The sequence below is a fragment of the Toxoplasma gondii genome, chromosome X (assembly GCF_000006565.2).
Source record: "Toxoplasma gondii ME49 chromosome X, whole genome shotgun sequence".
NCBI lineage: Eukaryota > Apicomplexa > Conoidasida > Eucoccidiorida > Sarcocystidae > Toxoplasma > Toxoplasma gondii.
The window spans coordinates 195,081-221,765 of NC_031478.1; the positions used below are offsets into that span (position 1 = coordinate 195,081).

At 57.9% G+C, this 26,685-nt stretch overlaps 1 protein-coding gene across 1 annotated transcript in view; it reads left to right on the forward strand.

Annotated features, from left to right (window-relative positions):
- Positions 1-883: 883 nt before the first annotated feature.
- Positions 884-26,685, forward strand: part of TGME49_228690 (phosphatidylinositol 3- and 4-kinase) — a gene marked incomplete at both ends in the record, with an annotated part of 30,809 nt that continues 5,007 nt past the window's right edge. Inside the window, 12 exons of the mRNA XM_018780215.1 lie at positions 884-1,741; positions 2,482-7,023; positions 7,491-8,563; positions 9,012-9,906; positions 10,678-11,226; positions 11,787-11,969; positions 12,387-12,552; positions 13,255-13,532; positions 13,932-14,243; positions 14,544-23,224; positions 23,969-24,857; positions 26,440-26,598. Of these exons, the coding sequence (XP_018636110.1) occupies positions 884-1,741; positions 2,482-7,023; positions 7,491-8,563; positions 9,012-9,906; positions 10,678-11,226; positions 11,787-11,969; positions 12,387-12,552; positions 13,255-13,532; positions 13,932-14,243; positions 14,544-23,224; positions 23,969-24,857; positions 26,440-26,598 (18,585 nt within the window). The remainder of the gene's footprint in view (positions 1,742-2,481; positions 7,024-7,490; positions 8,564-9,011; positions 9,907-10,677; positions 11,227-11,786; positions 11,970-12,386; positions 12,553-13,254; positions 13,533-13,931; positions 14,244-14,543; positions 23,225-23,968; positions 24,858-26,439; positions 26,599-26,685) is intronic.

Consider the following 26,685-nt stretch of genomic DNA (forward strand, 5'->3'; position numbering starts at 1 on the left):
AGCAAGCGCGAGAGAAAGCCTGTGCGTCGAGAGACGACCAGCATGAAAGACAAGAAGAATTCTGCGCGACAGCGCGGAAGCACTAAGCGCGAAAAGAAGAACGAACTAGCTGAGACATCTGCCGAGATCGGCTTTCAGCGTGGTTTTCGCGCGAGATCTGTGAATTCTCTCCTCTCCTGTCCACTTTGTCTCCTGTCGAAGAAAGAAGCGACAAGCAAGACGCACAACAGAACACAGGGTCGACGGGGACCGGAAAATGGAGGAGTTTCGAGCATCCGCTGCAGTCACCTCGCTGTTCTTCTGTGTCGCGCATTTCTAAGATCTTCACCAGGACCTTCCCCGGATTTTTTCCTTGGCTGTCGCCTCTCTCCTCTGCTCTTTCTCCTTTTTTTCTTCAACATTTCTTCTCTGCTGTCCTCCGTTTCCTCCAAGTTCCTCCTCTCTTTCTCCTCCTCTCCGGCGGGCATTCTTGGCGCAGCGAGCTGTCGTCTCTCGAGGCGCGCCAGGGCATGTGCCTCTCACTCGAGCGTCTTAGCTTCTTTCTTGTCCTTCTTCGCTCTGTCTTCTTCCTTTCTTCGTTTCTCCTGGAGAACTGTCTCCGTCTCCTCCCTCCTCTCCTCCCCTGTCCCACTGCGTTCTTCGTCGTCTCCGCGCGCTCCTGACTTCTCCGTCCGTCTCTTTCTTCTCTCCTGTTCCTGCCTTCGGTGGCTCTCCTTCGTCGCCACTGCTTCATGCACATTTCCTGGGTGGATCCGCGTCCGCCTCATGCTCGAGGGTGAGGCGCCGTCTTGCTCCTCCTCCTCTGCGTCCTCCTCTCTTGAAACATGAGTCGCTCTGACTGTCGCTCTCTCCTCTCACTTCTCTCTCCCCGCCTCTCTTCTCAATGGGCGCCTCCATGCTAGGCGACCCTCCTCACTGTCTCCGCCCCCACAGACTCACACATTTGCCGATGCGAAATGGGTCTTCTTCTTCCTCTTCCTCCTCTTCCTCTTCTTCCTCTTCTTCCTCTTCTTCTTCTTCTTCCTCTTCCTCCTCTTCCTCCTCCTCTTCCTCCTCTTCTTCCTCTTCTTCCTCTTCCTCCTCTTCCTCCTCTTCCTCCTCTTCCTCCTCTTCTTCCTCTTCTTCCTCTTCCTCCTCTTCCTCCTCTTCCTCCTCTTCCTCCTCTTCTTCCTCTTCTTCCTCTTCCTCCTCTTCCTCCTCTTCCTCCTCTTCTTCCTCTTCTTCCTCTTCCTCCTCTTCCTCCTCTTCCTCCTCTTCTTCCTCTTCTTCCTCTTCCTCCTCTTCCTCCTCTTCCTCCTTTTCCTCCTCCTCTTCTTCCTCTTCCTCCTCTTCTCCCTCTGCCTGTGTGGCTCCGAAGGCCGTCGGAGGCCTCTGGCGGTCTGTTGAGTCGAGGCCTGGAAGCGAATTAGCCGACCAGGAAGGACAGAGAGAAGCAGAGCGTTTGCGAGAAGAGAAGAGCGGAAGAAATGGCGAGTTTTTGCGACGCTGCCGAGAACTGCTGGACGGACGAACTCCTGGACGTAAAGAGGAGCGCTCCAGAGACACAGACGGAGAAGACTGGTCCCTCTGCGGTAGGAAAAAAGGTGAAGGACACCATGAGAAGCGCGACCCCCGACTTTTCACTTTCCACGTTCACGATGAAGAGCTTTCCTGCCCGCTCTCGCGCTTTCTGTCGCAGCCTGAACTCCCGTCGCTTCCTCCGTTGCGAGAGATCGTTGAATGCCTCGTCCAGCTTCCCAAGGTACGCATGAACGAACATAACTTCGAAAACGCGTACGAGGTTAGGAGCCTTGTGGTCCCCACTGTGTTCCGCAGCGACAGACGAAGGCACTGAGGACGGGGGATACTGCTTCGATTTAAATTTGAATCATTGCTGTTACCTGTCAACTCGGATACAAGCGAATGTGCCGATGCACCGCCGTTCCGTCTTTTTCTTCTCTTCATTCTCATCGCTTTTTTTCGCTACCTCTATCGACCTCACGGCCTCTGTTTCTGCTGGTTTTTCTGGACACCGCTTCTGTTTTGGCCTCTACGACCTATTAGTCACATCATGAAAATCCTGACTCAGACGTTGATCGAGTTCGTGATCAGAGCTCTCTGGCTCGCTGCTGTCCGGAGGTCGTGTGGAAACGGCTGTTTCCGAGAACGAACCGATGTCGCTCTCTTTTTCCTCTCTCTCGAAAACGGGTGCTTTTTTCGAGTCTCGCGCGTCTCAGCGCGCATGCAGACGCCAGGACACCGCGTCCCCCGCCCCCGTCGCGGTCGCCCCCTCTGCTTCATACAGTTTTTTTTAGTTCTCTGCGCCATCGTGGCAGTCCAGGACGCTTCATCTTTATTGCTCTTCCACTGACGCGTGTGGATGTCTAACTGCTAGATCACAGCATGTCATCGTTTTCAGAGAGAACTGCGTTCCAGGCCGCAGCGTGCAGGCGCGGTGGAAAGAGAGAGCTTCTTGTCTTCGTTTTCGACTCTCTGCTGCAGCTCCCGGCCTCGACTGTGCGCGTCTACTTAGACACTCTCGCTCTCCTAGGCCCTGCAGTTGTTCGCGAATTCGCCAATGCATGCGCCAGCCGATTTCCGAGACCTCGAAGCAGACGCATGCCCTGCCTCTGTCGGGCAGCAAAAGAGTCGAGCGCTGGGGACTTTTCGCCTCTGTCTCCGTCCTCGGACAATGTGAGGAGCCGACCGCCGCGCAGGCCGCCTCGAGCGGAACGCTGCCCTGTTGTGGGGGTCGCGGAGATGAGGAAAGAAGGCGCAACTGAAGACGAGGGAGAGTCAGGAGAAGAGTCTCGGACGAATCCCTCGGTGTCAGCTGCTCGACTTCCCCGCTCTTCTTCTGTGTCGCCTCCTGCTTCTCCTGCAGCTCGGGAAAAGGTTCGTGGAGGCGTTGAACGAATTGAGTGGGGTAGAGAGCGAGGCGGTGAGACGCAGGAGAATGGTCGACAAGAATGGAAACAGGCGTCTCTGCTGGCTTCTCCATCCCCTGTGGAAGACCATGTGTGCCTTTTGGCCCTGTCGCTCCAACGTCTTCCTTCAGTCGCTGCGCCGCGTCTCCGCCGGGCGCTTCTCGCCATGCATGCAGACTCTTCTGTCTCGTTTTCGCATGCCCACTTCATTGCCCGTCCCCAAAGTGTCTCTCGCCGCTCGTCTCTGCCCTCCCGCGCCTTCTCTTCGTCTTGTCTGGAACAGGACTCGCCGGCTGCGACTGGCGTCCGCCACGGGAGCAACCGAAGCCGGTCTCCGTCGGAGTCCTTGAGCTCCCCGACTGCGGTCGGAGCCGGTGGCGCCTGCGGAGGTTTGGAGGACCTTGGCCCGCTGCCTCTCGCTGCGGCGTTCCGACGCTCGCTCTCCGTCCACCACAAATTTGGTCGAGACGAAGAGGACAACGGTCCGGCGGATTCGGCGACAGCTTGGAACCGTCAGACCCTCTCGAGGCGCCGGATGTGCGAGGCAGGAACCTCGAGAGGCGACTCGAGAGATCCGAGGGAGACAGTTCGCAGGCGTCACCTTGGAAACCACACAGTCTGTGGAGAAGCAGCTGCGCTGGCTGCGCATGCACTCTTCAGTCGGTCGGTTTACAAGAGACGCCTCGGCGGCGCTTCCGGTCGGCCAGGAGTTCTCGTCGAGAGGCTTGCACAGTCTTGCGAGCGACGCTTTACACAAGACAGGTCCAGTTCTTCTTCCTCGTTTCTGCCCGACGCAGAGCGCGGGGAAAAGCCGGCTTTCGACCGCGAGAACAGTCGCAGCTTCTGCATCCCGCCGGCGACACAAAAGAGCCTAAACAACATCCTGGCGCTGGAGGAGCGGGAGGAGCGGGAGGAGGAGGAAGGAGAACGGAGAGCCTCACTGGCGGACGTAGCAGCCCTGTGTCAACCCACGAAGAGGTTCGAGACAGGATCAGTAGATTGGAGTTGCCTTTCCTCGACTCGTGACATTTCGGTCCGCGACCATCGAGGGATGATTCTGCCCTCGCGTCTGCTCGCGGCTTCACGGACTGTCGCTCAGACGCCGCGGCGTCGGCCAGAGACGCCTCGCTCGCTTGGTCTTCAGAGACAGACGGCTCCAGAGGCCGGTCCGCGAGGCGACGGGTGGCGGCGCCTCAGCCTCCGCGGAGCTCGTTTCCACGGGCAGAGGGGCGCTGAGAGCGCTGCAAGTCCTGCCGTTTCTCTCTCTGACGACTTCGTGCTTGCAGACGCCGGAGGCAGAGAGCGAGGCGCCACCCACAACGCCCTCGGTTTTCTCAGGCAGTGGACAGAATGCAGCTCTGCAGCAACTCGCGCGGGCCGGCTCTTGAGTGAGGCGCCGGCGCCCTGCCCGCTGAACGGGAGTGGTTCGTCTCTCTTCTCGACGCCTGCCGTGTCTTTCCTTCGCTCTCCTGGATCGTCGCCGCCAGACGGCGTCGCGCCAAAGGAAGAGAACCTCTTCTTTCTGCTTCGCCTGCTCACGCGCTGGACCAGACGCCTTCTCGGCGCTGCGGCCGCGGCCGCGGCGCAGGCGAAGGCCCTCAAGGCCTTGAAGGCGCGCGCGGCCCCAGGCGAGGCCTCCGGCGCTTCACTCCGCGGCGGCGCGCTGGCATCCGCTTCGGACAAGAAGCGCCTGGCGTCTCGGCAGGCTCAGGAGGAAAGAGAAGCGAGAGACGGCGGCGAAAATCCGAGAGACGAGGGCCGAGACGAAAGCGCCACACAGGCCTCCGGTTGTTTGTTGAATTCTGTGTTTTTCTCGAGTTGCCCGAAGGCTGCCGAGGTCGGAAAAGTCTGCGGCACTGCGGCCTGTCTCAGTGGATGCCTTCGCCTGGGACCCATGTCGCGTCTGGGGGATGGTCTGCTTCACCATCAATTCGTTTCGCTCCTCTTTGCTCTCGCCTCGCTTCTGAGTGAAAACGCTCAGACCGTGACGCTGGCGAACGACCTTCTGACTCTTCTCTTCTTGCAGATTTTTTTCGCTTCCTACCAACTCGAAACCTCTGCGCCTCGCTGGGTTTCTTCCTTCTCTCCGTCCTCCTCGTCCACCTCTTCTTCTCCTTCTTCTTCTCCTTCTTCTCCTTCTTCTTCTCTTTGCCGTTTTCCTCTTGCCTGGTTTTCGGGCGGTGAAGTTCAGCGTGCTTGCATGCGCGGGAAGCGAGAGACGGCCCAGGAGGCTTGCGCGGTCGCTTTTCCTCGCTTTCTTCAGTCTTGCCTGCACTCCGACTCCGGCATGCGGCAGCGCAGGATTCTGCGGCTTGTTCTCTTCGAGTTGAGGGAACTGGCCTTTCTTTTTCTCGCGGGAGTCTTTGCTCGCCTTCCCCCGCTGCGGACCCCTCGCCCTCGAGGGTCGTTTGGAGACAGAAGCGCCCGGCAGCTGTCTCTGCTGGGGGCCTTTCCACGCGGACCTGCAGCCGTCGTCGAGACTTCTGAGAGGACGCAGAAACTTCTCGAGAGGTTGCGTGAAATCGTTCAGAATGCACTCGTCCTGCTCCGAGATGGAAGGAATTCAGGTGCAACCAGTGGAGAGGCGCGAAGACTCCTCGACGGACGCCACCTTCCCCACACAGTCGACCATCTCGCGCGAGAACGCACTCACAATCCTTCTTCTTCTTCCTCTTCTTGTGCTTCTTCTTCCTCTTCTTGCGCTTCTTTTTCTCCACCTTCTTCACCCTCTTATTCTCCTTCGATTCGTTTGCTCGAGAGGCAAATGGGGGGTTCCGGGCATGCAGGCGCCGCGCTGGGCAGCCGCGTCTCGACTTGGTGGGTCGAAGGCACAGTTCTCCGGGCGTTTCTCGCTGCAAATCTCCTCCCGAGTCTCCAGCTCTGCCTCGCCTCGCTCTCTTCGTCCACGATCTCTTCTTCTTCTTCTTCTGTTGTCTCTTCTTCGACCTCTTCGTCCGTCGCTTCCTCTCCTCCCTCGTCGTCTCCTCCCGCGTCTGATGCCGGTCCGTTTTCCTCTGTTTCTTCGTCTGCCTCTCCGCAGTGGGGAGCCGCACGTTGCGTCGCGGCCGGCGAGCGGTCGCAGGTCTCGAGAGAGGAGACAGGAGAGGGGAAGATTGCTAAGTGGAGGCGAAGCGTTTCTGGTCAGGAGGCCGCAGAGGCGTCAAGAAGGGAGGAGACGGCGCGCAGGCGCTTGGTTGTTGCTTTCATCGACAGCGTCGTGCAGTTGAGCGGGGAGATCGTTCGGCAACAAGCGGGCCTCGACACAAAACGCGACGAGAGACACCCTCCCCGCCGAATGCGTTCTTCGTCTCTCGCGCATTTGCTGGACTCGTCTTCTCTCGCGGTCCGGTGTTCTCTCGCTCTCACAGGTCGCGACGCTCTTGCGGGCCTTTGCGGCTCTCACTCCCCGCAAGAAGGAGACAACTCCGACGACGACAATCACGCCTTCCAACATCGGTGCCGGCTGCTCTCGTTCGCCGGACTCGCCCTGGGCGGCACCCTTTCCGCGACGGAGATGAACGCGGGGAAAGCGGATCGTTTTTTAAAGGTCTCACGGAGCCGTGGTGAGAAGGAAGAGGCAGGCGCCGAGAGAGAAGCCTTTGCCTCTCTCAGTGTCTACGGCCAGAGACAGTTCCTCTCTGCTCTTCTTTCCTCGTTCGCCGCCTCGTCAACAGCCGCCGCTGCTGTGCCCTCTGAACGACGCCTGCAAACATACAGCAGAGGAGAAAGGCGGCAACGAGAAGCCGAGCAAAGAGAAGCTGAGCAAAGAGAAGAGGAAAGAAGGAACCACCAAGAGGGAGAAGGAAGGCGAGGCGCCGCGAGAGGAAGACGCACTGCCGCCTGCAACCAGCTCGTGACCTGCGGCGTCCTGGGCCTCCTTCAAGGCCTCAGTGCTTGCGGTTCAAGGCCTTTCGCGGCAACTTCAGCAGACCAGCGAGAGGAAGGAGAGGAAAGAGAAGAAGAACATGCAGGGAGGGGAGAGCGAGACCAGGTGCATGCAGCCCACCAGAAACGAGCAGGCAAAGAAGAGTGGACGCTTGAGAATTCCAGAAGAGACGCGGTCGACCTCGTTTGGACTGCCGTCGTCGAGGATATGCTGGTCCAGAGCAGTTGCCAGGTCAGTGAAATGGTTCTTCGTTGTTTCGTGTACTTTTGATTCGAACTCCTCTCGATTTCGTTTCTTTCGCTCTCTTCAAAAGAAGGACCGCTCCCTACCGACTTCTCTGTCTTTACAGCAAGCAGAGACGTGCGTTCTCGGAGGGGCTTCTCTTGTTGAAAGCGCCGTCTCCCTCTGGAGAACCATTTGCCTTTCCGACCTTGGCTCCTTTCGCGACGCCCGCTCGAGAACTCCTTGCCTGCGTCGTTCCTGCTTTTTTACGCATAATTGAACGCCTGTCGTTCCTCTTGGAGCCAATGGAAGAACACAACCAAGGGCAACCTAGACATCTTGTAATGTTGTTCGTATGTCGCCAGCATATTCCTCAGTGTCTGGAACAGGAGATCGTGGTGAGATCGTTGAACAACGACATACTCAGAGGATCCCGTTCCCCTTCTCCCCCCGCTGTCCCTTCTGCGTTGTTTCAGGTTCTTTCCGCTCTCCTCCGATCTGGCTGTCTTCCTCGCTCCGGCGACACAGTTGCGCTTCTTATGTTTCTCCTGCATCTCTTCGAACATCAGCTTTTCCTTCTGTCTTGCTGCCTCGCGTCTTCTCTCTCCCCCGCTTCTCTCCCTGTGGCGTATCGGTCGCCTTTCCTCCTCCAGCACCCAGCCGGGAGAGGCGGCGGAGAAGCAGAGGCAGCGAGGCCGGAGAGCGACGCAGAAGGCAACTCGACATGCGAGGGCGAGAGAGATCACGCGGAGGCAGAGCACCATGCGAAACGGACGCGCGGAGAGGTCCAGGGAAACGGTGGGGAAAAGGCGTTCAAAGGAAGCCAATCAAGACGACAAATTGAACAGAGAGACGGCATTGCTGCCTCTCTGTCGCGGCTTCTGTCTTTGTACCTTCGCGACTGCAGCCGAGGAGGAAGAGTTTTCGAAGACCTCCCGGGCCTCATCACCTGCAGCTCTGCTCTCCTTCACGCGCTTTTCCGCGACCCAAAGTGGTTCTTCTTCTCCCCGTCCTCTTCGCTTCCGCGCGTCTCCAGTTTCCTCCGCGTTCTCTTCTTTCGCCTCATCTGCCTCTGCTCGTGCGATGGGTGGATGTGCCGGACGCCTTCTCACTCTCCTGCGGGGCGACGCCTGCGCGCAGCAGCGAGCTACGAAGCCGCCAGACAGAACAGGAAAGAAGGCGGACGAAACGGAGAGGCTCCACGAGGAGGAGAACGAACGAGAGACTCGCGAAGGCTGACAGAGGGACATCAGCAAGCGCTGCATGCCGCGCTCCTTCTCTCTCGGAGCAGACCGGTGAAGGAGGAAACACAGACTGTCAACGAAGGAGAGGAAGCACAAGAGCAAGGAGACAGAAAGGGAGAAGACGAAGCGTTTCAGCGCATCAGTGCTCACGAGGCTTATGAGACCTCCTGCTTGCTTCTGCGAGACTTCCAATCTCTTCTTCTCCCTCTTCTCCAGTACGCCGGCACAGAGCGAACAAGCGAAGAAGGTTCTGACCTCGACGGCAGCGTGCTACATAGAGAGAAGGAGATGCTGCAGCTCATGACGTAAGTGGTTTTCCCTTGGTATTTTGACTTTTAACATTTTCAACAAAAAGACTAGATTGCCCGACCTGGATCCGTCGTTCAGGATAAGGCTGCTCTTCATTCTCGCCTCTCTGGCCATCGCAGGTTTGGGGTGACGCGCCCTTTCTGGCGTTTTTTCCCTCTGAGGACTCTTCGTCACTTGCCTCTTTTGATCGTTCTGCTTTCTCTCCGAGCTGTGGAGCCTTTTCACCTTTTCCAGTACAACGCCATGTTCTCTCTGTCCTCTGCGTCTCAGCTCTGGATTTTCGACGCTGTCACATTCGTTCTGTGCGTCGACCCCTCCAGAACCGTCTTCGTTTTGTCTCCAGATTTGCCGGTCGCACGCCCGCGCGGCTTGCCTCCGTTTTTCTCTCTTCTTTTCTCTCTACCTTTCTTCCCCTCTGCCTTTTTCCCTCGCTTCTTCCTGCAGGCTGTTCCACCACTCCACGTTTGTCGTCCTTGCCGCTTCTCTCAACGCGACTGAGCGGCCCTCGCTGCCTTCTGCTTCGAGCGCGGAAGAACGAGACAAGAACGATGCGCGCCATGGCACCTCTGCGGGGACTGCGAGTGCATGCGACTTAGAATCTCAGGACGCAGGAGCAGAGACAGGGAAGCCGCCGTGCGACAGCGATGGTGCTTCCGACCCTCTCCCCCCGCTCGGGTGGACGTCGTCAGTCTTCTCGTTTCTGGATCGAGGAAAAATGGAAAGGCATTTCTCTCGACACAACGGAAGTTCCGTTTCGGCCTGTCGCAGGCTCCCTCCTCGGCACCCGCAAGAAGGCGCGACGAGAGACGCCTCGTCGCCGGACGTTGGCTTCGCGGCGTTTTCTGGTTCTTCTCACAAGACAGGACGCCGGCGAGAGGAAGACGAAGTCGCACCCAGATTGCTGCTTGCCGAACGAGATGAAGCGAGGGAGTTTCGGCGTTTCCTCGCGACTCTGGCGCCTGCGCGCGCTCAGAGTCTCCCTGTCTCGTTCTGTCCCCTGTCTCCTTTTGCTCGCCAGGCCGCAGCCTTCGTTGTGCGCCAGCAGCTACTGCTCCTCGGCAGGAGCCTGGCTTCCGCTGCAGCGCGTTCGCCTTCCTCGACACCCTTCTCAGAGATGCTTCGCTTTAGAGGAGAGCCGGCAGTGGTCGATCCAGAAGGGGGAGGCACTCAAGACGTCTTGGGAGGCTGGAGAGGCGCGAGGAGGCCGCCGAGAGCGAGAAGCAGCGCGAGGGGAAAGGGGAGTCAGAGAGGAGGAGTGAGAAGCGGAGAGTGGGCGAAGAGCTCGGCGCCGGTCGAGCTGAGAGACACTGAAGCCGTCTGTAGACACGCTGCGGCGCAGGTGAGGGGCAAAGGAGAAGCAGAGAGAAAGAAGGCGGGAGATAGACTTGAAGAGTGACAACTGCTTTCGTCTTCAGAGTCGAAGAAAAGCAGGAAAAGACTCGCAAACAAAGATGAGAAACCGATGGCTTCGTATCTGTACAGATGAAGTTTTCTGGCTCGAGTGGCAGAGAAGAAGAAACTTGTTGAAATCTCGTTCCGAGCTTTTCTACATCTTGCTTCGGACTTTGAATAAACCGAGTTCACCGTCGTGTTTCCATGTATGTGATACTAAAACTCTTCCGCGGTTTCTGTTTCGGCTCTCGTCTCGTTTCGCTACCAGTTTTTCTATATCTTTTCCGTAGCCCCGTAGCCGCAGCAGCCAGGAACAGCGCGCCTGCTTTGTCCTTGATCTTTTCTTCTTCCAATTCTCCACACACATACGAAGGCAATTCAGTGGACGCTGCGGCTTCCTTCAAAACTGTAGACTCAGAGATCCTCTTGCCGTTTCCCCTTCCAGGTTGTGGCTGGTCGTACATTTTCTCGAGGCTGTCAAACGTCCTGTGGTCAGGAGCGCCTTCATAGAACAGCTTTAGCAGAGACGAAACTTCTCAAAAGAAAACAACTTCCGTTGCGATGCTGGTGAGGATGGTCGTCTTGCCATAGCGTTAACTCCCAGTACATCCATCGGTTTTCTCGCTAGGAAGAGACGAGCGAAATACCTAACTACCGCGGAGAACCTGCGTCCACGTGGATAGTGAGTTGGAGGGTATCCGACTTTATTTTTGCTCAGATTTGGCTGCTGGTTGCTCGCGAGCGCGTCGCGGCGCTCCTGGGGGCTGCGGGGGCGGCGGTGCCTGGAGGCGCTCTGCGGTCTTGGGGGCATTGGTCGTCTCAAGCCTCTTCGCTGTCTCTACCGCCTCTGTCGTTTTTCTTCTTCTCACCTGCGCCGGCGCGAGGAAGCGCGTCGGCGAGCGCAGATAAGGCGACAGACCCCCCAAGAGAGACAGTATGGCCTGCGAGCAGAGCCATGCGCCTGAGGCTCCTCAAGAGACTGAACGCCCTCAGCCAGGAAGAAGGCCTTCTGCAACTCGCTGCCTGTCTTTCGCCATGGAGCCTCGCCGTCGAAGACTGCAGAGAGACGCAGACAAGGCAAGACGCAGAGGCAGAAGGAGAGGAGGAAGAAGGAGAAGAGGACGACGAAGAGGACGAAGAAGAGGACGAAGAAGAGGTGGAGAGGAAGAAGGAGAGACGGGAGAGAAGAGCATGTGAACGGAAGAGCGGTCTGCGGGAGATATTGCGCGAGACGCCCCAGGAAGAGCAACTGCCATTACCTGTGTTTGTAAGGCGCGACGACATGAGAGAGAAGGCGACCAGATAGATAGGGTGTTTCCAACGGAATAGAGGAGAGGAAGGACTTGTCTGGGGACAGGAGAAGAGAGTGAAAGGATGGACTTGTGGCGGCGTGAAGTATTGAGGAAAAGATGGCGGGAGTCAGACGAAAGGGGAGACGGAAGAGAGAGAGGGAAGTCTCATCTCTCTAACTCAGATTTCGAACTTCCAGCGTCTTGACTAGTCTCTACGAGCGACTCCATACTGTAGAAGATCGTTTGTGTTTAGTTCTAAAGAATTGTAAAGATCGTATGTTTGTTGAAACAACGGCGATGGTAGGCGTAGACGATTGGCTGAGTGCAAGCAAGACTATTATCAGAGAGAGCTGGAGCGTGAGGAGACAACCGTGTAGAGCCGTGACCCGCAGAGGCGCTGCAGGGAGAAGAGCCGTTCTCACTACTCTTCAGCTGCCAGAGTGGACAGGCCTCTCGAAACGGACTTCTGCGCAGACTGCTTCTTTTACAGGAGGCTTGCACAGTTTGCTTGTTTTTTTCTGCTCCTGCTTTTCAGAGACGCGTGGAAGGTGAAGACGCCGCCGAGTCAGAATGCCGGAGAGAAGATGCTTTGCTTTTCCTGAACCAAATCCTGTTGGCCATGCTGCCGGCCCCAGCTCGGCCGTTCGCAGCAGATCTGCCTCTCGCCTTCTTGTGGGTCGCCGTCGCAGCCCAGCAACTTTTCCAAAGGCGAACAGAGGTAAGGAGCGAGACAGCAGGAAGTGAAGAAGCGAGAGAGAGCGAGCAGGAAGCGGAGAAGGGGGAGAGAGAGGAGGAAAAAAGAAAGGAAAGCGAGAGAAGCAGGAAGAACTAAAGAGATCAGAAAAAAATGGAGAGGCGATCGAGAGAAAAGAGAGAATTGCCATGTGGGGTGTGAGAACGAAGGACTGAGAAAGAAGAGAAAGACAAAGAAGTGAGGGCAGAGACAAAAACAAGGACCGAGGGAGAAAAGAGACGAAGGAAAGGTGAGGTCGAAGGAAAAGATGGGTGCGGGAGAGAGGGGGACAAGAGGAGAACAGAGAGGGCAAAGGGGCCAGTGTCATTCTTTCTCTTGTCTCGAATTTTCGAGTGAGATCGCGGTTCACATAAATCGTAGGAAATTTGTTTTTTCTCGCAGCATTTCTGTAGCTGCTCAGTCTCTGCATTTGCGGCGTCTCTTCTCGGGGCCTCCCGCCTGGCGCTTGCTCACCTGGACGAAGCAACTTTCTCGTCTGGATCGCCTCAAGAGTGGACACAAGAGCCTCTGAAAAAGGATCCTCGCGTCTCTCTTTTCCATCTCCAAGGTACCGTAAAACACTCTGCGTCAGTTCACAAAGACGCATGCAAACGCGTAACAAAAAACACAAACAGATGCTCTTCTCCATCTCTCGATCGATATATATATATATATACAAATGCATGTAGATCCATGCATATATTTATACGTATACACACACATATATATATATATATATATGCATGTATATATATATATATATATATATATATATATGTGCGCATGGATATACGTATATACATATACATATGTATATTAAATGTACATATGTCTGCATGTGAATAATCTGGATGTACGTGGAGCTCTGTGGAGTTATGTGAGTGAGAGATCGTTCGCGGCGTGGATGTGTGTTGACCAAGAGAACGAGGGACAGAGAAGCAGATGGAGGCGAAGTGGAGTTTTCCGGCAGTTTGTCACTTTGTCAGCGCAGATGAGTCTCGAAGAACGATTCTTTCAGAGTGACCAGACCGCAAATGGTGGAGGCACATAGACGCATGTACAGAGCCATTCAAGGCGTATGCATGCCCTGAAATGTCGACATGCATGCGTTCATCATCTGCGCGGCGCGCAATCGGAGAGGGCGCCTTGATCTTCGCGCCTACGCGTTTTGGCGCGCCGGTGTGTCGTTGTCGCCGTTCTCTCGCGTCTAAGGTCTGACCTTGCCGATGGGGATTTGCTTGATTCTCCGGTTTTGTCTCTTTGAACACAGGAAAACTGGCAGAACTCGCAGCCGACCGCTGGTTCTCTCGTCTCGAACGAGGCAGTGCGTCAGCCTCTCTCGCAGTCGGGTGGCTTCCGAAGTCTGCTCCTGCACCTTGTTCCAGTTCTTCGCTTTCCTCTCCTCTTGCCTCCGTTTCTTCTTCCTTCCCTTCACTCTCTGCGATTTCTGCGATCCTTCTTCGCGAAGGAGAGGGCCAAGGTCAGGCGACGGGGAAAGGCGAGGGAGAGCCTGCGCTTGTCTTCGCGACGCTGATGGGAGCCGGAAAGGTACGCTAAAAGAGCAGAAGGCAGAAGCCTGGACACGAAGAAGCAGGAAGCGTAAAGAAGAAGACTGAGGAAGATGCTGAACGAAGAAAGGAAGCGAACCGAGCCCGCAGCATGTCACTCGAGTGTTGAAAAGAGAATCGGGAAACGGTCGAGAAAGGTCTTTGTCGGGGAGAGAAGCGTCTTCGTGGGGACGTCGATGAAGGATCCGCAGAGGAGAGAAGACACAAAATGCCTCGACTGGGATCGAGTTGAGACCAAGAAGCGAGAGGCCGTTGGCTTGCGGCTCCGCTTCTTTCGCGGACTCTTCTTCCCAGGCTCTCGGCGCCCAGTTTCGCCTGACTACCCCAGCAGCGTTCTCCCCACCGATAGTCTTTCTTCGCTCTCTCGGTGTCTTGTCAGGCATGCAGGGTCCTGCTGCAGACGCTTCAGAACCTCGTGCGTTTGGCTTGCGCTCCTTGTTCCCTCGCCTCCACTCTCTGGACTCTTCCAGCCGCCTTCGCGTTCGCCTCTGGCTGCTCTGCGGACTGCAGTTCGGCTTCTGCGTCTGTGGCTTTCTCGCGGCAGCGGTCGCCCGAGGGTCTCGCGCGCCTGGTGACAACACAGAAGGAAATCGAAGAACGACAACATGCCGTTGTCTCGCTGCTCACGCGCCTCTTGCGCGTCGCGCCTGCTCTCCTCAACTCCGTCGAGGCGGTCTCTGCCCTCGTCCAGGTGGGCGAAAGTCAACAAAAAAAGAAAACGAAGGGAAGGAGGCGAGAAATCGAGGAAGGGATGAGATAGAGTGCAGAAGCTGGCGGGGCAAGGGAGATAGAGGCAAAGCGATGAAACGACTTCGCAGAGAGGAGTCCGGAGATGGCAAAGGCAGACCAGACAGAGGGACGCTTGCCTGTTGTTTTCACAACGGTTCGAACCAACGAGCGGGAGGGAAGTCGAGGGGAAGAGAACCACGGAAAACGGGAGTGACTCGAAACTGCATGCGCATGTTTCTTCGATAGCTTTTCTCTCTCGCAGACCATCGCCGTTCTGGGAGAGTCGCTGCAGCTCGTCGCAGCCTCGTTTGAAGAAGCACCGGTCCCCCGAGGAGACGCAAAGAGGCGGCGACAGCTGCTCAAAGAAGCCTCGACTAGATCCCCAGGTTTCCTTTCGAAAGCGACGTCGTACTTTCTTCCGGGGGCGACGACCCGTCTCCCCATTTCCATCTCTCTGCTTCATCAGCGAACCTCCTCTTCGGCCGCGTCGGCGTCTGGCGGCTTCTCCTACTCCAGTGGCGCTGCCGCCACAGACTACACGGCCTCTGCTGTGGCGCCTCCGCCAATATCGTCTCTGCCTTCACCTGCCGAGCCTTCTCTCTCTGTTCCATCTTCTTCTCTGCCGTCTCCGTCTTCGATGCCTCCTTCTTTCTTCCCCGGTCCGCCTCCGTTTGCGGCGTCTGCCCGGCCTCTTCGCGTGGACGTTTCTGCCTCGGACTCGGCTTCGCTGGCTCTCTCTCGGCGTCTCCAGAGCGTTCGCGGTGCCTCTTCCTCCTTCAGCTGTGGGGTGGAGAGCAAGAGGAGACGGAGGCGCGAGCAGGGGAAGAAGCGAGGCTTCCTGGAGGCTGCCGATCGAGACCTGGAGGAGGAGGAGAGATTTCTGGGCGTCCTGCGGTCTTCGCTGCTGTCGCTGTTCTCCTCGCTTCGTCTCCTCGTCGACCGGCTCGGCCTTGCAGTCTGGAACGAGTGCATACAAACGAAGATCCGAGAGAGTGACAACGTCGCGCTTCTGTTTTATCTCCTTGCGGTTCTCCTTTCAGGAAAGTCCCGCGATACCCCCCGAGAGGCCGATGCGGGCCTTCTCGGAGATGTACCACCCCCAGCTGTTTATCTCGCTCTCTGCGGAGACGAGGGAGACAGAGTCGAGCAGACTAGTCTTCAGAACTTCTTCCCTTCTTCTCCAGGGCAGCTGGGGGCGGCGCCTCTGCCGACTTCGCCGCAGTCTCCCTTTCCGAGGCGCCCCCGCTGCCTCTCCTGCCAGGTTCGAGCGCTTCCCTTCTTCAAAAGAAGGGGAGAGAAAAAGCGAGAAGAGGCGCCGATCGCGGCGCGTCCTTCGACCGGTTCGCTGGCGTCGTCAGGATCGCCTCAGGTCTCGCCGATCTGTGAACACTCTGATGGGTCTCCTCTTCCAGAGTCACTGTTGCTCTCCCTGGCTTCGTCGCTCCCGGCCGAGTCCTCGAGTCGCAGCAGCGACGAAGCGACGACTGCGAAACGCGAGACGAGAGACGTCGTGGTGGCGAGCTCGGAGAGCGCTGGAGGAGGCGGAGGCGAGGCTTCATCTGAGTCGCAGGCCTCCCTCGCAGGACGGGAGGCGCGAGAAACTCGACATCCCTTTTGTCCTTGTGCATGCAGGCGATGCTCATCCTTCGTTCCCGGCCTTTCAGGCGCGGAGATGGAGCGAGAAAGCGAGCGCTTCATGGGAGGCTCTGGAGAGGCGGCGGCGCCACAGGAAGCTGCGGAGACACTCCGAGAAGCGAAAGAACGGAGAGCCATGCGAGAAGAGCTGCTCTTTGCCGATTCATCTCATTCTTCGCTCTGTTCTCATCCCTCCATTGTGATTTTCCTTCCCGCTGCTCTCTTGGCAGACTCGGCTCAAAAAAGCGGAAGAAACGCCTCCGAACAACGCGGCGCCGTTGCGTCTCTCGTGGCGTCTCGCCTCTCTGCGGCCTCGCCGACTGCCCGCGCATCGAGCGCTCCCCTGTGCGGGCAAGCACCGACGGACCGAGGAGGAAATGCAGAGAACGAAGAGCGTGGAGAGGAGGAAAAGGGAGAGAAGGAAGAGCGTGGAGAGGAGGAAAAGGGAGAGAAGGAAGACGGACGAGCGACAGCGAGCGCCTGCCCTTCTCGCGAAGAAGAGGAACCGAGTTTCCTCTCAGTGAAACAGCCTCGTGGAGACCTCCCGGGCAACAACGCGCGTCTGTCTCTCGCGACAGAAAACAGTGGTAGGGACTTGGAGAGAGAGGGGAAAGAGGAGAAGGAGGAGAAGAAGGAAGGTGATCCGAGAGAAGCTGGAAAGGACGAGAGAAGAAGAGAGGCGCCAGACCGACAAGACATATCGAGCGACAAGACGGCGGCCAGTCCCTTCAGAGAGTCGCTTCGCCTGGTGCCGCTCTCGGAGCCTTCGCGATGCCCCGCTTCCCGAACTCCTCATCTCGTCTACTATTTGTTTAAAGACGGCAAAAACGGTGTCTCCAGTTCTTCGAGGAACCAAGCGGTTCGGTTGTTCCGCGTGCATTTCGCCTCGTCTTGTCACCAGAGGCCTTCTTCTCCCGGGCCGAGGGTCTGTCGGAGCCTCTGCCTGGCGTCGCTGCCGCCCGCGATCGCAGACCGCGTCGAGGAGGCGCTGGCGGCGTTTGCGGAGCGAGAGAAGCGAAGGCGAGAAGAAGCGCGCCGCGTCCAGGAGGCTTCAGAGAACTTCGCGGTGGCCTTTCTCCTTCAACTTCTCTCTGCAGCTCTGGTTCGAGGCAGGGAGTCGACAGCACAGACGCCCTTTGATCTCCTACGCGTCGTGCAGAGCTACGGCGCCTACATGACCTGCGTCCGGCAGACGATGCGGGAGACCGGGGAGAGAAGAATAGGGGAGAGAAGAATAGGGGAGCGAAGAATTGGAGAGCGAAGTCGAGAGGGAACGGAGCGTGGAGAGGAAGAGCGAGAGAGAAGACGTTTGACTCTGAACGAACAGTACCACCAAACTGCCGCTGCGTGGAGGAAGGCCCCTGCATCATCAGGGAGAATCGACAGAGCGAACGGGGTCGTGCGAAGTGAGTCGGACGAGGAAGAACAGGAGGAGCGAGGGCGCGAGAACCTTGTCCGCGACGACTGGGGAAGACATGCTCTTTCTCGATCCTCTCCGTCGCTAGGCGATTCACAGAGAGAGAAGGTCAGCTTGCTTTTCGCGGGGGAGCGCGGAACAGATGAAGCTAGAGAGAGGGCGAGAGGAGAGAAACGCGGGCGGCTCGGGAGGCTGCCTACCGACGGGAACGAAGGCGAAGAAGACAGAAGTGAGGCGGTGCGTCTTCACTTGGAGAAACGAAAAGAGTCATCGCCGTTGCCCGCGGCGTTATCAAGTGTACCTGCTCTGGTGGATGAATTCGTTTTGACGACTCTGCCTGTCGCTTCCACTTCGGTTTTCTCTCAAGAAATGCTCGCATCTGTCTGTTGGCAGGTGCTCTTGGCGCATGCACCGCAGCTGACATCTGCAGACTCTCTTTTCTCTGTTGCAAAGACCTCCTTGGACCCTCTCCCGCGCTCATCTCTCTCCCCTGTCGGCTCTGCCGCTCTCTGGGCCGCCTCGCCAGCCTCTCCGGGCTCTTCTCTCCCTTCTTGTCCCGCGAGACCGCCAGCGAGCGACGACGCCTACACGACGCCTGCCTTTCCTGTCTCCTCTGTCTCTGCGGCCGGCTTCTACTCTGCGGCACCGCCGGCGGTGGTGGCGCCTGCGGCTCTCGCGGGAACCGGGCTAGGTCTGTTCTTTCAGACGTTGCTGATTCAGGGGGTGCTGGCGAAGCGTGAGAGCTCTGCTTCGTGTAGGAGCCGAGAAGGCCGCCTGCGGCTGAAGGGACGGCCTCCGTTCGCCTTCGTCTCCTCGCTCCACGCTCAGGAGGCTCTCTCGGTCTTGCAACATTTGACGGGACTCCTTCGCCGCGCCGGTCTTTCTTCTTCTCTGGAGAAGGGCGGAGACACTGTAGCTCGGCAGGTCTGCAGCGCCACTCCGAGGTCGCCTGAAGCTGGAGATTTCTTTTCATCTTCGGCAGAGCGCGAGCATGCACGCAGGCAGGAGGCTTGGCAGAGATGTAGAGACGAGGTGAGTGAGGCGCTGCGGGTCCACGCTTCTTCGCTCTTCAGCCTCTTCTTCCCGTCTTCCCCGTCCTCGTCCCGCAGAGGAGACACCGCCCAGGAAGGAGACCGTTCGCAGGACGCCGTGAGATGTGTGCGCGGAGGCGGGGAGACCGGAAGAAATACGAGGGAAGAGAAGGAAATCGCAGGCGAACTGGAGCAGCAAACGGACGGAGGCTTGGCCTCTGCCGCAGCCAAGCAAGGCAAGCAGGCAACGCATGCGTCTCAACTGTCTCCAGAAGGAGACACACACGCAGAGGGACATCAGGGCCATGCGAGTGACGTCACGCGAGGGAACGAGGGAGGCCGAGAGGAAGGAACGGGGCGTCGGGTGGCGTACACTGTCTCTGCAAATGGAAGGGCGACTATCCCTCGACTGCCGCGCTTCAGCCTCCAAAGAAAAGTGCATAAACCGAGTTCTCCGAGAAGCGAAAACGCCGAAGACTTCCCACCCCTCTTCCCACAAGAAAAAGAGACTCGCACAAACGCTGACCACGCTCGCGACCTGGCGAACTACGCCTGTCGTCTCTCCCCTGGAGAGACCCTGCTGTGGCTAGCAGCCGGCGCATGGACTGCCGCTGTGACATCGCTGTCGTCTTCAGATTCATATGGTCTCCACCCCGGCTTCATCGACCTGTCTCCTTCTTCTCCCTCTTCCTCTTTGTCTCCTTCGCGTTCTGCACCTTCGCGTTCTCTGGCGTCCACGAGCGACTTGGTCTCCGTGGCTGTGGGGGCTCTGGAGCTGGTACGGACCGTCTCCTCGATCAGTCAGGAGCCTGGAGGTTTACAGCTGTCTCTGCCTGTCTGGCTGTGGCTGCGCCTTACCTGCGAGCGCGCGTCGTTTCCTCGGTCTGCCTTCTCTTCCAGGGATGACCGAACAAGTGTGGAGCCTTCGCCTAGGCCGGAAGACAGAGACAGGAGAATCCGGTGTCTCCCGGTCTCTGCCGGCTCGTTGTTGGGCGATGCCGGGGAAGCGAGGCACCTTCGAGCTTCCCGTGAAAGAGAGCACCTGCCTTGCGCTGCGAGAAGCCACGACTCTCGGTTTGAGAGGAGCTGCTGTCTGGAAGGCGTCGACGCTTCAGTCGCCAGAGAGCGAGAGGCTCTCCGAGAGTGGCTCTTCGGAGACACCGCGTTCTTCGCCTCGCTGCTTGCCGCGACTTGGCGATGCATGCACGCAGAGCTGCTTGGCCAGCAGGCCGGTTTGATTCTCGATTTGGAGACGACGGAGAGCCGCCTGAAAGGCGCCAACCCCGCGACCTCTGCAGCTGCTGCGGATGACCGAGAACTCGATCTGCCGTCGCCTTTCAACGTCGCGGCCTATTGGGGCTCTGTGGGAGTGACTCAGGCGTCCAAGGGGGCCTTCGCCCACAGAGTTTTGCCTCGTCTCCAGGCGGTTCATCGCGACATTCTTCTCGCTTCCTTCTTCCTTTCGCGCCTCAACCCCCTGCCGCCTCTGCTCCTGTCCTTCACGCAGAAGGGACCTCTTTTCTCGCCACACGCTTCGCTTTCGCCGATTCAAGACGCCCAACTCGCCGCGACGCTCTACGCGACTCTCGCGGCCCAGAGAGCCGCTGCAGGCGCCACAGTCGCCGCAGTGGCCGCCGTGGTCGGGAGCGTGAGGGGACGCGAGGGTCATGGAAAAGGCAGAGGAACGAGGCGTCCCCTGAACAAAGTAAAGACGTTTTTCCGCTCTGTTTTTCGGCGGCCTTCGCGGCCTTCAATGCCGACTGCTTTTCCTGATTTATTTCTGTTCGACGCGTCTCTCGTTCCAAGAGAAGACACGGTGGACGTTTCGTCTCGCCCTCCTGGAGCTCGCAGAGAGAGCGAGCGAGAAGACGCAAGCGCCAGGAAGCGGGGACCGAAGAGCGAAGGGATGCTGTCACCTGCATGCGAGCCGTCCGCCGCCGTGTCTCCCTTTTTTTCTGAGAGGTCGCGGAGGCTCCTGGCCCCTACGGTTGCCCTTCTGTCTCAGGCGGACACGGCGTTTGTCTGCGCAACGGCTGCGTCTACCGCAGTGCTTCTTTCTTCCGCTTCTCTGTCTCAAGGCTTCCAGGGTCCACCTCACAACTTCCTCACCCTGCTCGCCACTCGCTCACACGCACTCCGCAGTTGGGGCTCGCCGCTCTCGGAGCTGGCCGGTCAATCGTCTTCGAGCGGTTCCTCCCATTCTCCATGTGCAGCGCAGTTCCTCTTTCTCCTTCTCTTTGAGTCCTTCCGAGGGCCTCTGGCTCCGCTGCCTTCACCCTACGGCGCGGGCTTCGCCTCTGCCGCGCTCGACGAGAAGATCCGTCTCTTCTTCTCGCCGGCAACCCAAGTGTCTCCTTTGGCGCTGAGCTCGCCCCTCGCGTGGTCCGGAGACGAAAGAGACATCTGGAGCCGAGTCAGCTCGGGGCTCGCGGGGCGCATGCGACGCGCGTCAGGAGGCGGCAGGAAGGAGGAACGACTCTCAAACTCGAACGAGAAAGCTCATCGAACAGCGGAACGCGCAGTGGCTTTTCTCTGGACGCCAAAAGTGGAGATCTGCGTCCCTGGAACCTCTAGAAGTCCTCTCAATCCCGACATCGTCACCTCGCTTCTTCTGCCTCTGCTTCCTCCCATGGTCGCGGCGACCCACCCTCACTCACTGCTTCCTCTACGGCTCTGGTCGTCACGAAAGCGAAGGACTTCCTCCGGAAGCTCCAAGGCGTTTCCTTCTCTCGACCTCCCTTCCCGTTCCTTCGCTGCTGCGAACGAGCGGCGAGCAAGCTGGACTCTGCATGCACGGCGAGGGCGGAAGGACGATGATGAGGGGATCCGCGGCCGGCGACGAAAAGGCGAGAAGGCCGTCCACTCGAAGGCCGAACGGCGCGACTTTGACACTTCGTGGGGGTTTGCATCCACGGTGTTTGAGGCGCAAGAACCTTCACTTTTCGCCTCCTTTCTTCTCAGCTCGTTCACGGGGGGACGGAATGCGGCCGCTGGCAGACTTGTCGCCGACGTCTTCGCGGCTTTTCTGGAAGAAAACGGAGTCACGGGTGAAGAGCGTTTCGACGCAGAAGCTTGCAGCGCAGCAGAACCTTTCGTCTTAACGAGTTGTTCCTGCCGGATTTGCTTCTTCCTGCACAGTCGCGAGTTCATCGCCCGAGCAGGTATCAGGACTCTCTTGGCGTTTCTGACGAGACCCCCAGACGAGTTGTACCTCTCGGAGTGCCACTGTCCCCTGCACCTCGCTTCCTCCTTCTCGCTTTTTTCTCCCGTCGCTGAGGAAGAGTTTCGAGGCGCGGGGGGATTTGCGGAGAACTTCGAGGACCGTGGGCGAACCAAGGAGGAAACGCGCATGATGAAAGATCTACGCCGGCCTCCGTCCGTCGTCCGCTTCACTGCAGTTTCCGCTTCTCCGACACAGAGTCCACCGTCCCCGACTCCATCCTCGCCGCTGTCCGCTTCCCCGTCGCGAGCTTCGCCCAGCTCGCTGGTGCATTCCTGCTTTTCTTCTTCTTGTTCTCGCTCCTTGGCTTTCTTCGCTCTTGCCTCGCGGTGCATGCAAGAGCGCGACGACGAGGACCAGCTCGCCAGGAGACATTTCCTTCTGCTATCGCAGGCGCTTCTTCTCCTCTTCGGGGGCGACACCCCCACGGGCCAGTTGGCCCCGGCGACCCCAGCCCGCTCGCCACAGGCGCCAGCTTCGCTTGAGGCAGGAACGCTCAAAGGACGCTTTGCCCGGAAAAAGGAAGGAGGTGGAGACGGCAGGGAGCTCGTGAGCAGCGTAGCCGCGACTGGTTTGAACCGTAAAGTTCTGAGTGATAAACCGGTTCAAGGAAAACCTTTGTTTCCTGCTCCGACGTGTGTCTTTCAACTGCCGGAGTGGCAAGGTTTCCAAGTGAAGCCCAGGAGTCCGGAGGCCTCGTTCGCGTCCGTTCTCTTCCCGCTGCCGCGAAGACACAGGCACCAAACGGACGGGCAGGACGCGCAGGGGAGGCTTCCGGACGGACGCTTTGCGTTCAGTCCGTCTTTCCCCAGCTTTTCCTCCCCTCCCGTGCGCCTACCTGTGTGTCTCCTCCACTTGTTTCTCCACGACGAGGTCGAGAGAGTTCGAGCGTGGAGTGCCGCGCGGTCGCCGCTCCTGCAGAGGGTGGCGCCGCGCCCCTCGCTCCTGCGAGAGAAGCCCAGAGGGGATACTCCCGAAAGCAGAAACGTCGAAAGGAGAGAGGAGAAGGCGACCAAAAGCGTTTCCGAGAGGACCCGTTCCGGCGCGAAGAGCCGGCACCAAGCTCCGGGCGAGCGCGTTTCCGAGAGCGAGCGAAGCGCCCATAAAGACGAAGCAAATCGGGAGTGGCAGCGACGGGGAGACAGCGACCCCCGACGAGGCGGGAGGTTTGGACAAAAGTGGAAGACGCTGAGGAAGCGAGGGTCGGGTGGGAAGACGAGAGTGAGGAGGTTGCTTTTGAACAGGAAGACCGGACTCGCCGGCGATACTTCTGTGAAAAACAGCGACGCTCAAAGTGCGAGGCTGAAGCCGCTCAGGTCTCGCCTCTCTTTTGCTCTTCGCTCCAGGCGCAGGCGTCCCTCTCAGACCTTGCGGTCGCTCTCTGTGAGAGTTGAGGAGAGAGAGTCTGCAGCGGATGAGACAAAAGGCGAGACGCACACACACAGGCGGAGCGATCGCGGGGTGAGAGAAGGGGAGAAGGAAAGAGAGAAACGCAGAGACGAAGACAGACGCAGCACCCCTTTGTGGCGTAGAGACTCTTCAGAGTTCTCCCTTGATTGGATTCTTCAAGGTGCCGACCTCAGTCTCATAGCAGCGGCCGCGCACAGATTTCGATGGTCGCCGGAAGTTCTCAGAGAAAGGTGGGTGTCTGATCAAAACTTCAGACAACGCGCTGACGGACGAAACGAAACTTTCAACTTCGAAGGCACCAATCGCTCTCCACAACGGGAGCTGCTTTCAGTCATGTGCTTTGATGTTCACTTTCCTTCTTCGCTTTCAAACTGGATCTATCTGTCTCTGTCACTGTCTCTTCTCTTCTGTGCCTCACTTGTTATATGCATCTATGTCGATGTCTGTCTCTCTATATGCCTTGCGTCTGTGAAAGTCGACTTCTTCAAGGGAGGCTCTGTTTGGGTCGCGACTGCACACAAAAGAACAAAAATACGCCAAGGCGGTGAATCCTGAGAGACCGACGTTGAGTAGACAGAGACGACGCGCTTGACTGCAAACCCCTTCTGCCAGCTCGATTTCACGGGGGATGCACAACTCGATCTTGAAAAAACGACGGTAGACAGGCTGTCGCCGTCCACATGTTCCTGCACCGTTTACAGTTTTTGTGTCGCTTTACTGAGGAGAGCCGTTGCGTACTGTCCTTCAGATCCGAACGGTCGATATGGACTCGGTGGTGGAACAAGGCGAGCATATGTTGAACGTCACCACTGGATACTGGAAATGCCACACTGTGTTGCCTGATCGTGCTCTCGCTTGTGCAGTTTGCTTCCCTTCAAACGTACAAGCGATCTACACGGTCAATGGCTCCAGCTTCCAAGCGTAGCGTGCCTGTTCTTGCCTCTGTGTCTCTTCTCACCTTGCGTTCTTCTCAGCTCGACTCTGCGGCACCTGCTCGAGGCGGAATCGTGCGACGCGCTTTTGAACGGCTTTTTGGCGCATGCAACGAGCGGGCGAGATTCTGCGAACTTGCTCTCGCGACTCCTCCTGCAGTACGCGGGTCTTCGGTCTTTTCCCTCTCCTGCAGAGACTTCAGGTCTTGTCTCTGCGTTGACGCCTTCTTCAGCCGCGCCCAGCCTTCGCCGAAAGAGCGCCAAGGACCGGCAGGCTCCCCGTGGCGTACCCCCGGCCTTCTTTGCCGCCGCGCGGCTGCTGGTCTACGCCTTCCGCTTTCCACTCGCGTTTCTTCTGCAGCTTCTCGCGCCCCACACGTCCGTCGCCGTCGCCCTGGGAGCGCCGCAGCGGCCAGCTCCAGCTGAGGCCCGCGACCGGTGTCTCCGCTTTCTTCTCTGGTACCAGAGGTGGAGCCGCAGCAAAGCTGGCAGGTGCCGCAGGCCGCAGCGCGACTTGAGTCTCCTTCGAGGCCGCAAACGCCCAGAGGAGAAGTCGAGGAGACAAGAAGAGCGAAGACGTTTCTGGGGAAGACGCGATCCCGAGGCAGTGAGGAACGCCGACGCCACACTCGCCTTCGCCTCGCCTTCTGCTCTCTTGAGCGCCGGTGGCTTCATTTCTCTTCTCCGGATCTGTGCAGCGAGAGGCCTGTCGTCCTACCCTGCGTCACTCGTAGACAGAACGCTCTTGCCGGAGCTCATTCAACTCATGAGAGTCGACGTAGGTCGCGGGATGGAGGCTCTGCTTCTCCACGAAGCCGCCGCGGCGAAGGAAGACGGAGAAGGAAGCGGACTGTCAGAAACCTTTCAAATCGCCGCGGAAGCTGCGCCTGGACAGACGGATCGACTCGCAAGGAAATGCATGCGCCTCCAGGTGAGGATCCAAGACGCCATCCCTGACTCACACGCAGCTGGCGTCTTGACGTGGACAAAACGCAGGATGTCGATTCTCGTTGGCATCAGGGGCGACGTCCGGTTCAGTTGGAATGTGGAAGACGCAGTGGTTGTCGAAACGCTTCCACAGTCAAGGACTCAGAGTGAACTCCGGAGTTTCGACTTCGCACCGACTGCGCTACTTTAGCTCATGTGCTGTTCATACAGCAGGGAGGGTTTTCAACCACCCTGTGCGTGTCTGTGTGGCGAGGCAAACTGGCCATGTTTCGTAAACGAACGGTGGACGCTGTTTAGATTTCCCTAAGTGGACGGGGATAGGAAAAGAGGAGAGCGAGAAACTAGGATTTGACGTAATACCAAGAAGCGTCCCCGGTGACCCTGAGAATCGTCTTCTCTCACCGCCTGGTGGATGCCGCAGGTACCGGTGTTGAACGAATCGCCATCTACGAATTCCCTGCACGTTCCTTTTCCTTTTGGCTGGTCTGTGAAGGCAGTGGCCGCAGGGGCTTGTGTGTTTTCGTTCGTAAAACGGCGTCGTTGGCAAACGCGAGGCTGTGCTGGACAGTGACTTCACGAGCCTGAACGTTCCAGATCACTTCCAGAAAACTGATGTTGCGTTGACATGTGTGTAATCAGTGTGCCAACGCTAAATCGGAAACGGTGGACCTCAGTTGCTTGACACAAGAACTGCTCTGTGTCCTCACGTTTCTAGAGTGAAGGAGGGAAGCGAGAAGGGATCTCGAATCGACTGGGCGGTGCTTCCAGATTGCCATGTTTCTGAAGCCTCTCAAAAGGTTGCGATGGAACCAAGCCACCATGATGTTTACACAGTTCAGAGCCGTGCTATTTATCGCGGTTAACTGCCGCGAGGTAGAATCTTCTGGAGCAGCCCAACGAATGGGTTGCTGGAAAAGATGCAGCAAAGTCTGAGGTGGAAAACGATGGAAACGCGTCTGATATAAGCCGAGCAGAACCGGCGCTCTCGCGTGGTAACGGTGTCGTGTGAGTTGTCTGGGTGTGGCTTTTCCATCAATCAAGAAACCGTAGTTCTAAGCAGAGCAGTGCAATGGAGTATGGCGTTTTTTTTCGACCTCCTGAGGTTGTGTTCTTTCGAGTTTTCGCCTTCTTGGATGCAAACGCCCTCTGCTCTCAGTCTCCTCTCTCACAGTGTGAACATCTGGCTAGGAGTTGCAGTCTCTCTTTTCTTGTAGAGACTGTGTTTCCTTCTTCTCGCTGTTCCTTCGTGCTTTTGCTTCAGCTCTTTTCTCACCCTTGTTCGTCTCTCCGGCTCCTCTCTCCCCTTGACCAGCTTCCGGCAGCGAGGAGCTTTTGGCTGAATGCTGTATGTCCATCGAGAGCTCTTCGGTGGCTTGTCCCGGTCCCAGCTGTGGTGTGTTTCACTCTGTATCCTAGCTTCCCTTTTTTTTGCTGTGGTCGCATCACGTGATGCCTACTGGTCTCGAGGTAGATTCTGTGTGCCCTTTTTGCCTTGCCGCTCGTTTTCTTGTGCGCCTCCCGTCCATGTCTGCTTTCTCTTTGCCGCTTTCGACTTCCCTTCTCAGCTCGCTCTTCTCCTGGCCTTGCCCCCTGGAAGACGCGAGGCGCTCCGGCGCCAGTACACGTTCTGGAACGCGCTCGCTGCTCTGAGTGGAAAGGCCAAGAAGATCCTGCCTGCCAGTGAAAGAGGCAAATTCCTCAAAGAGGAAATCGAACGCTTGGTGGTGAGTGCATGAGCATCCACCTATACACGCATATGCACTCACATGTGGAGATGTGCACAAGTACATCTACGTATTCGCAGGCTTCCT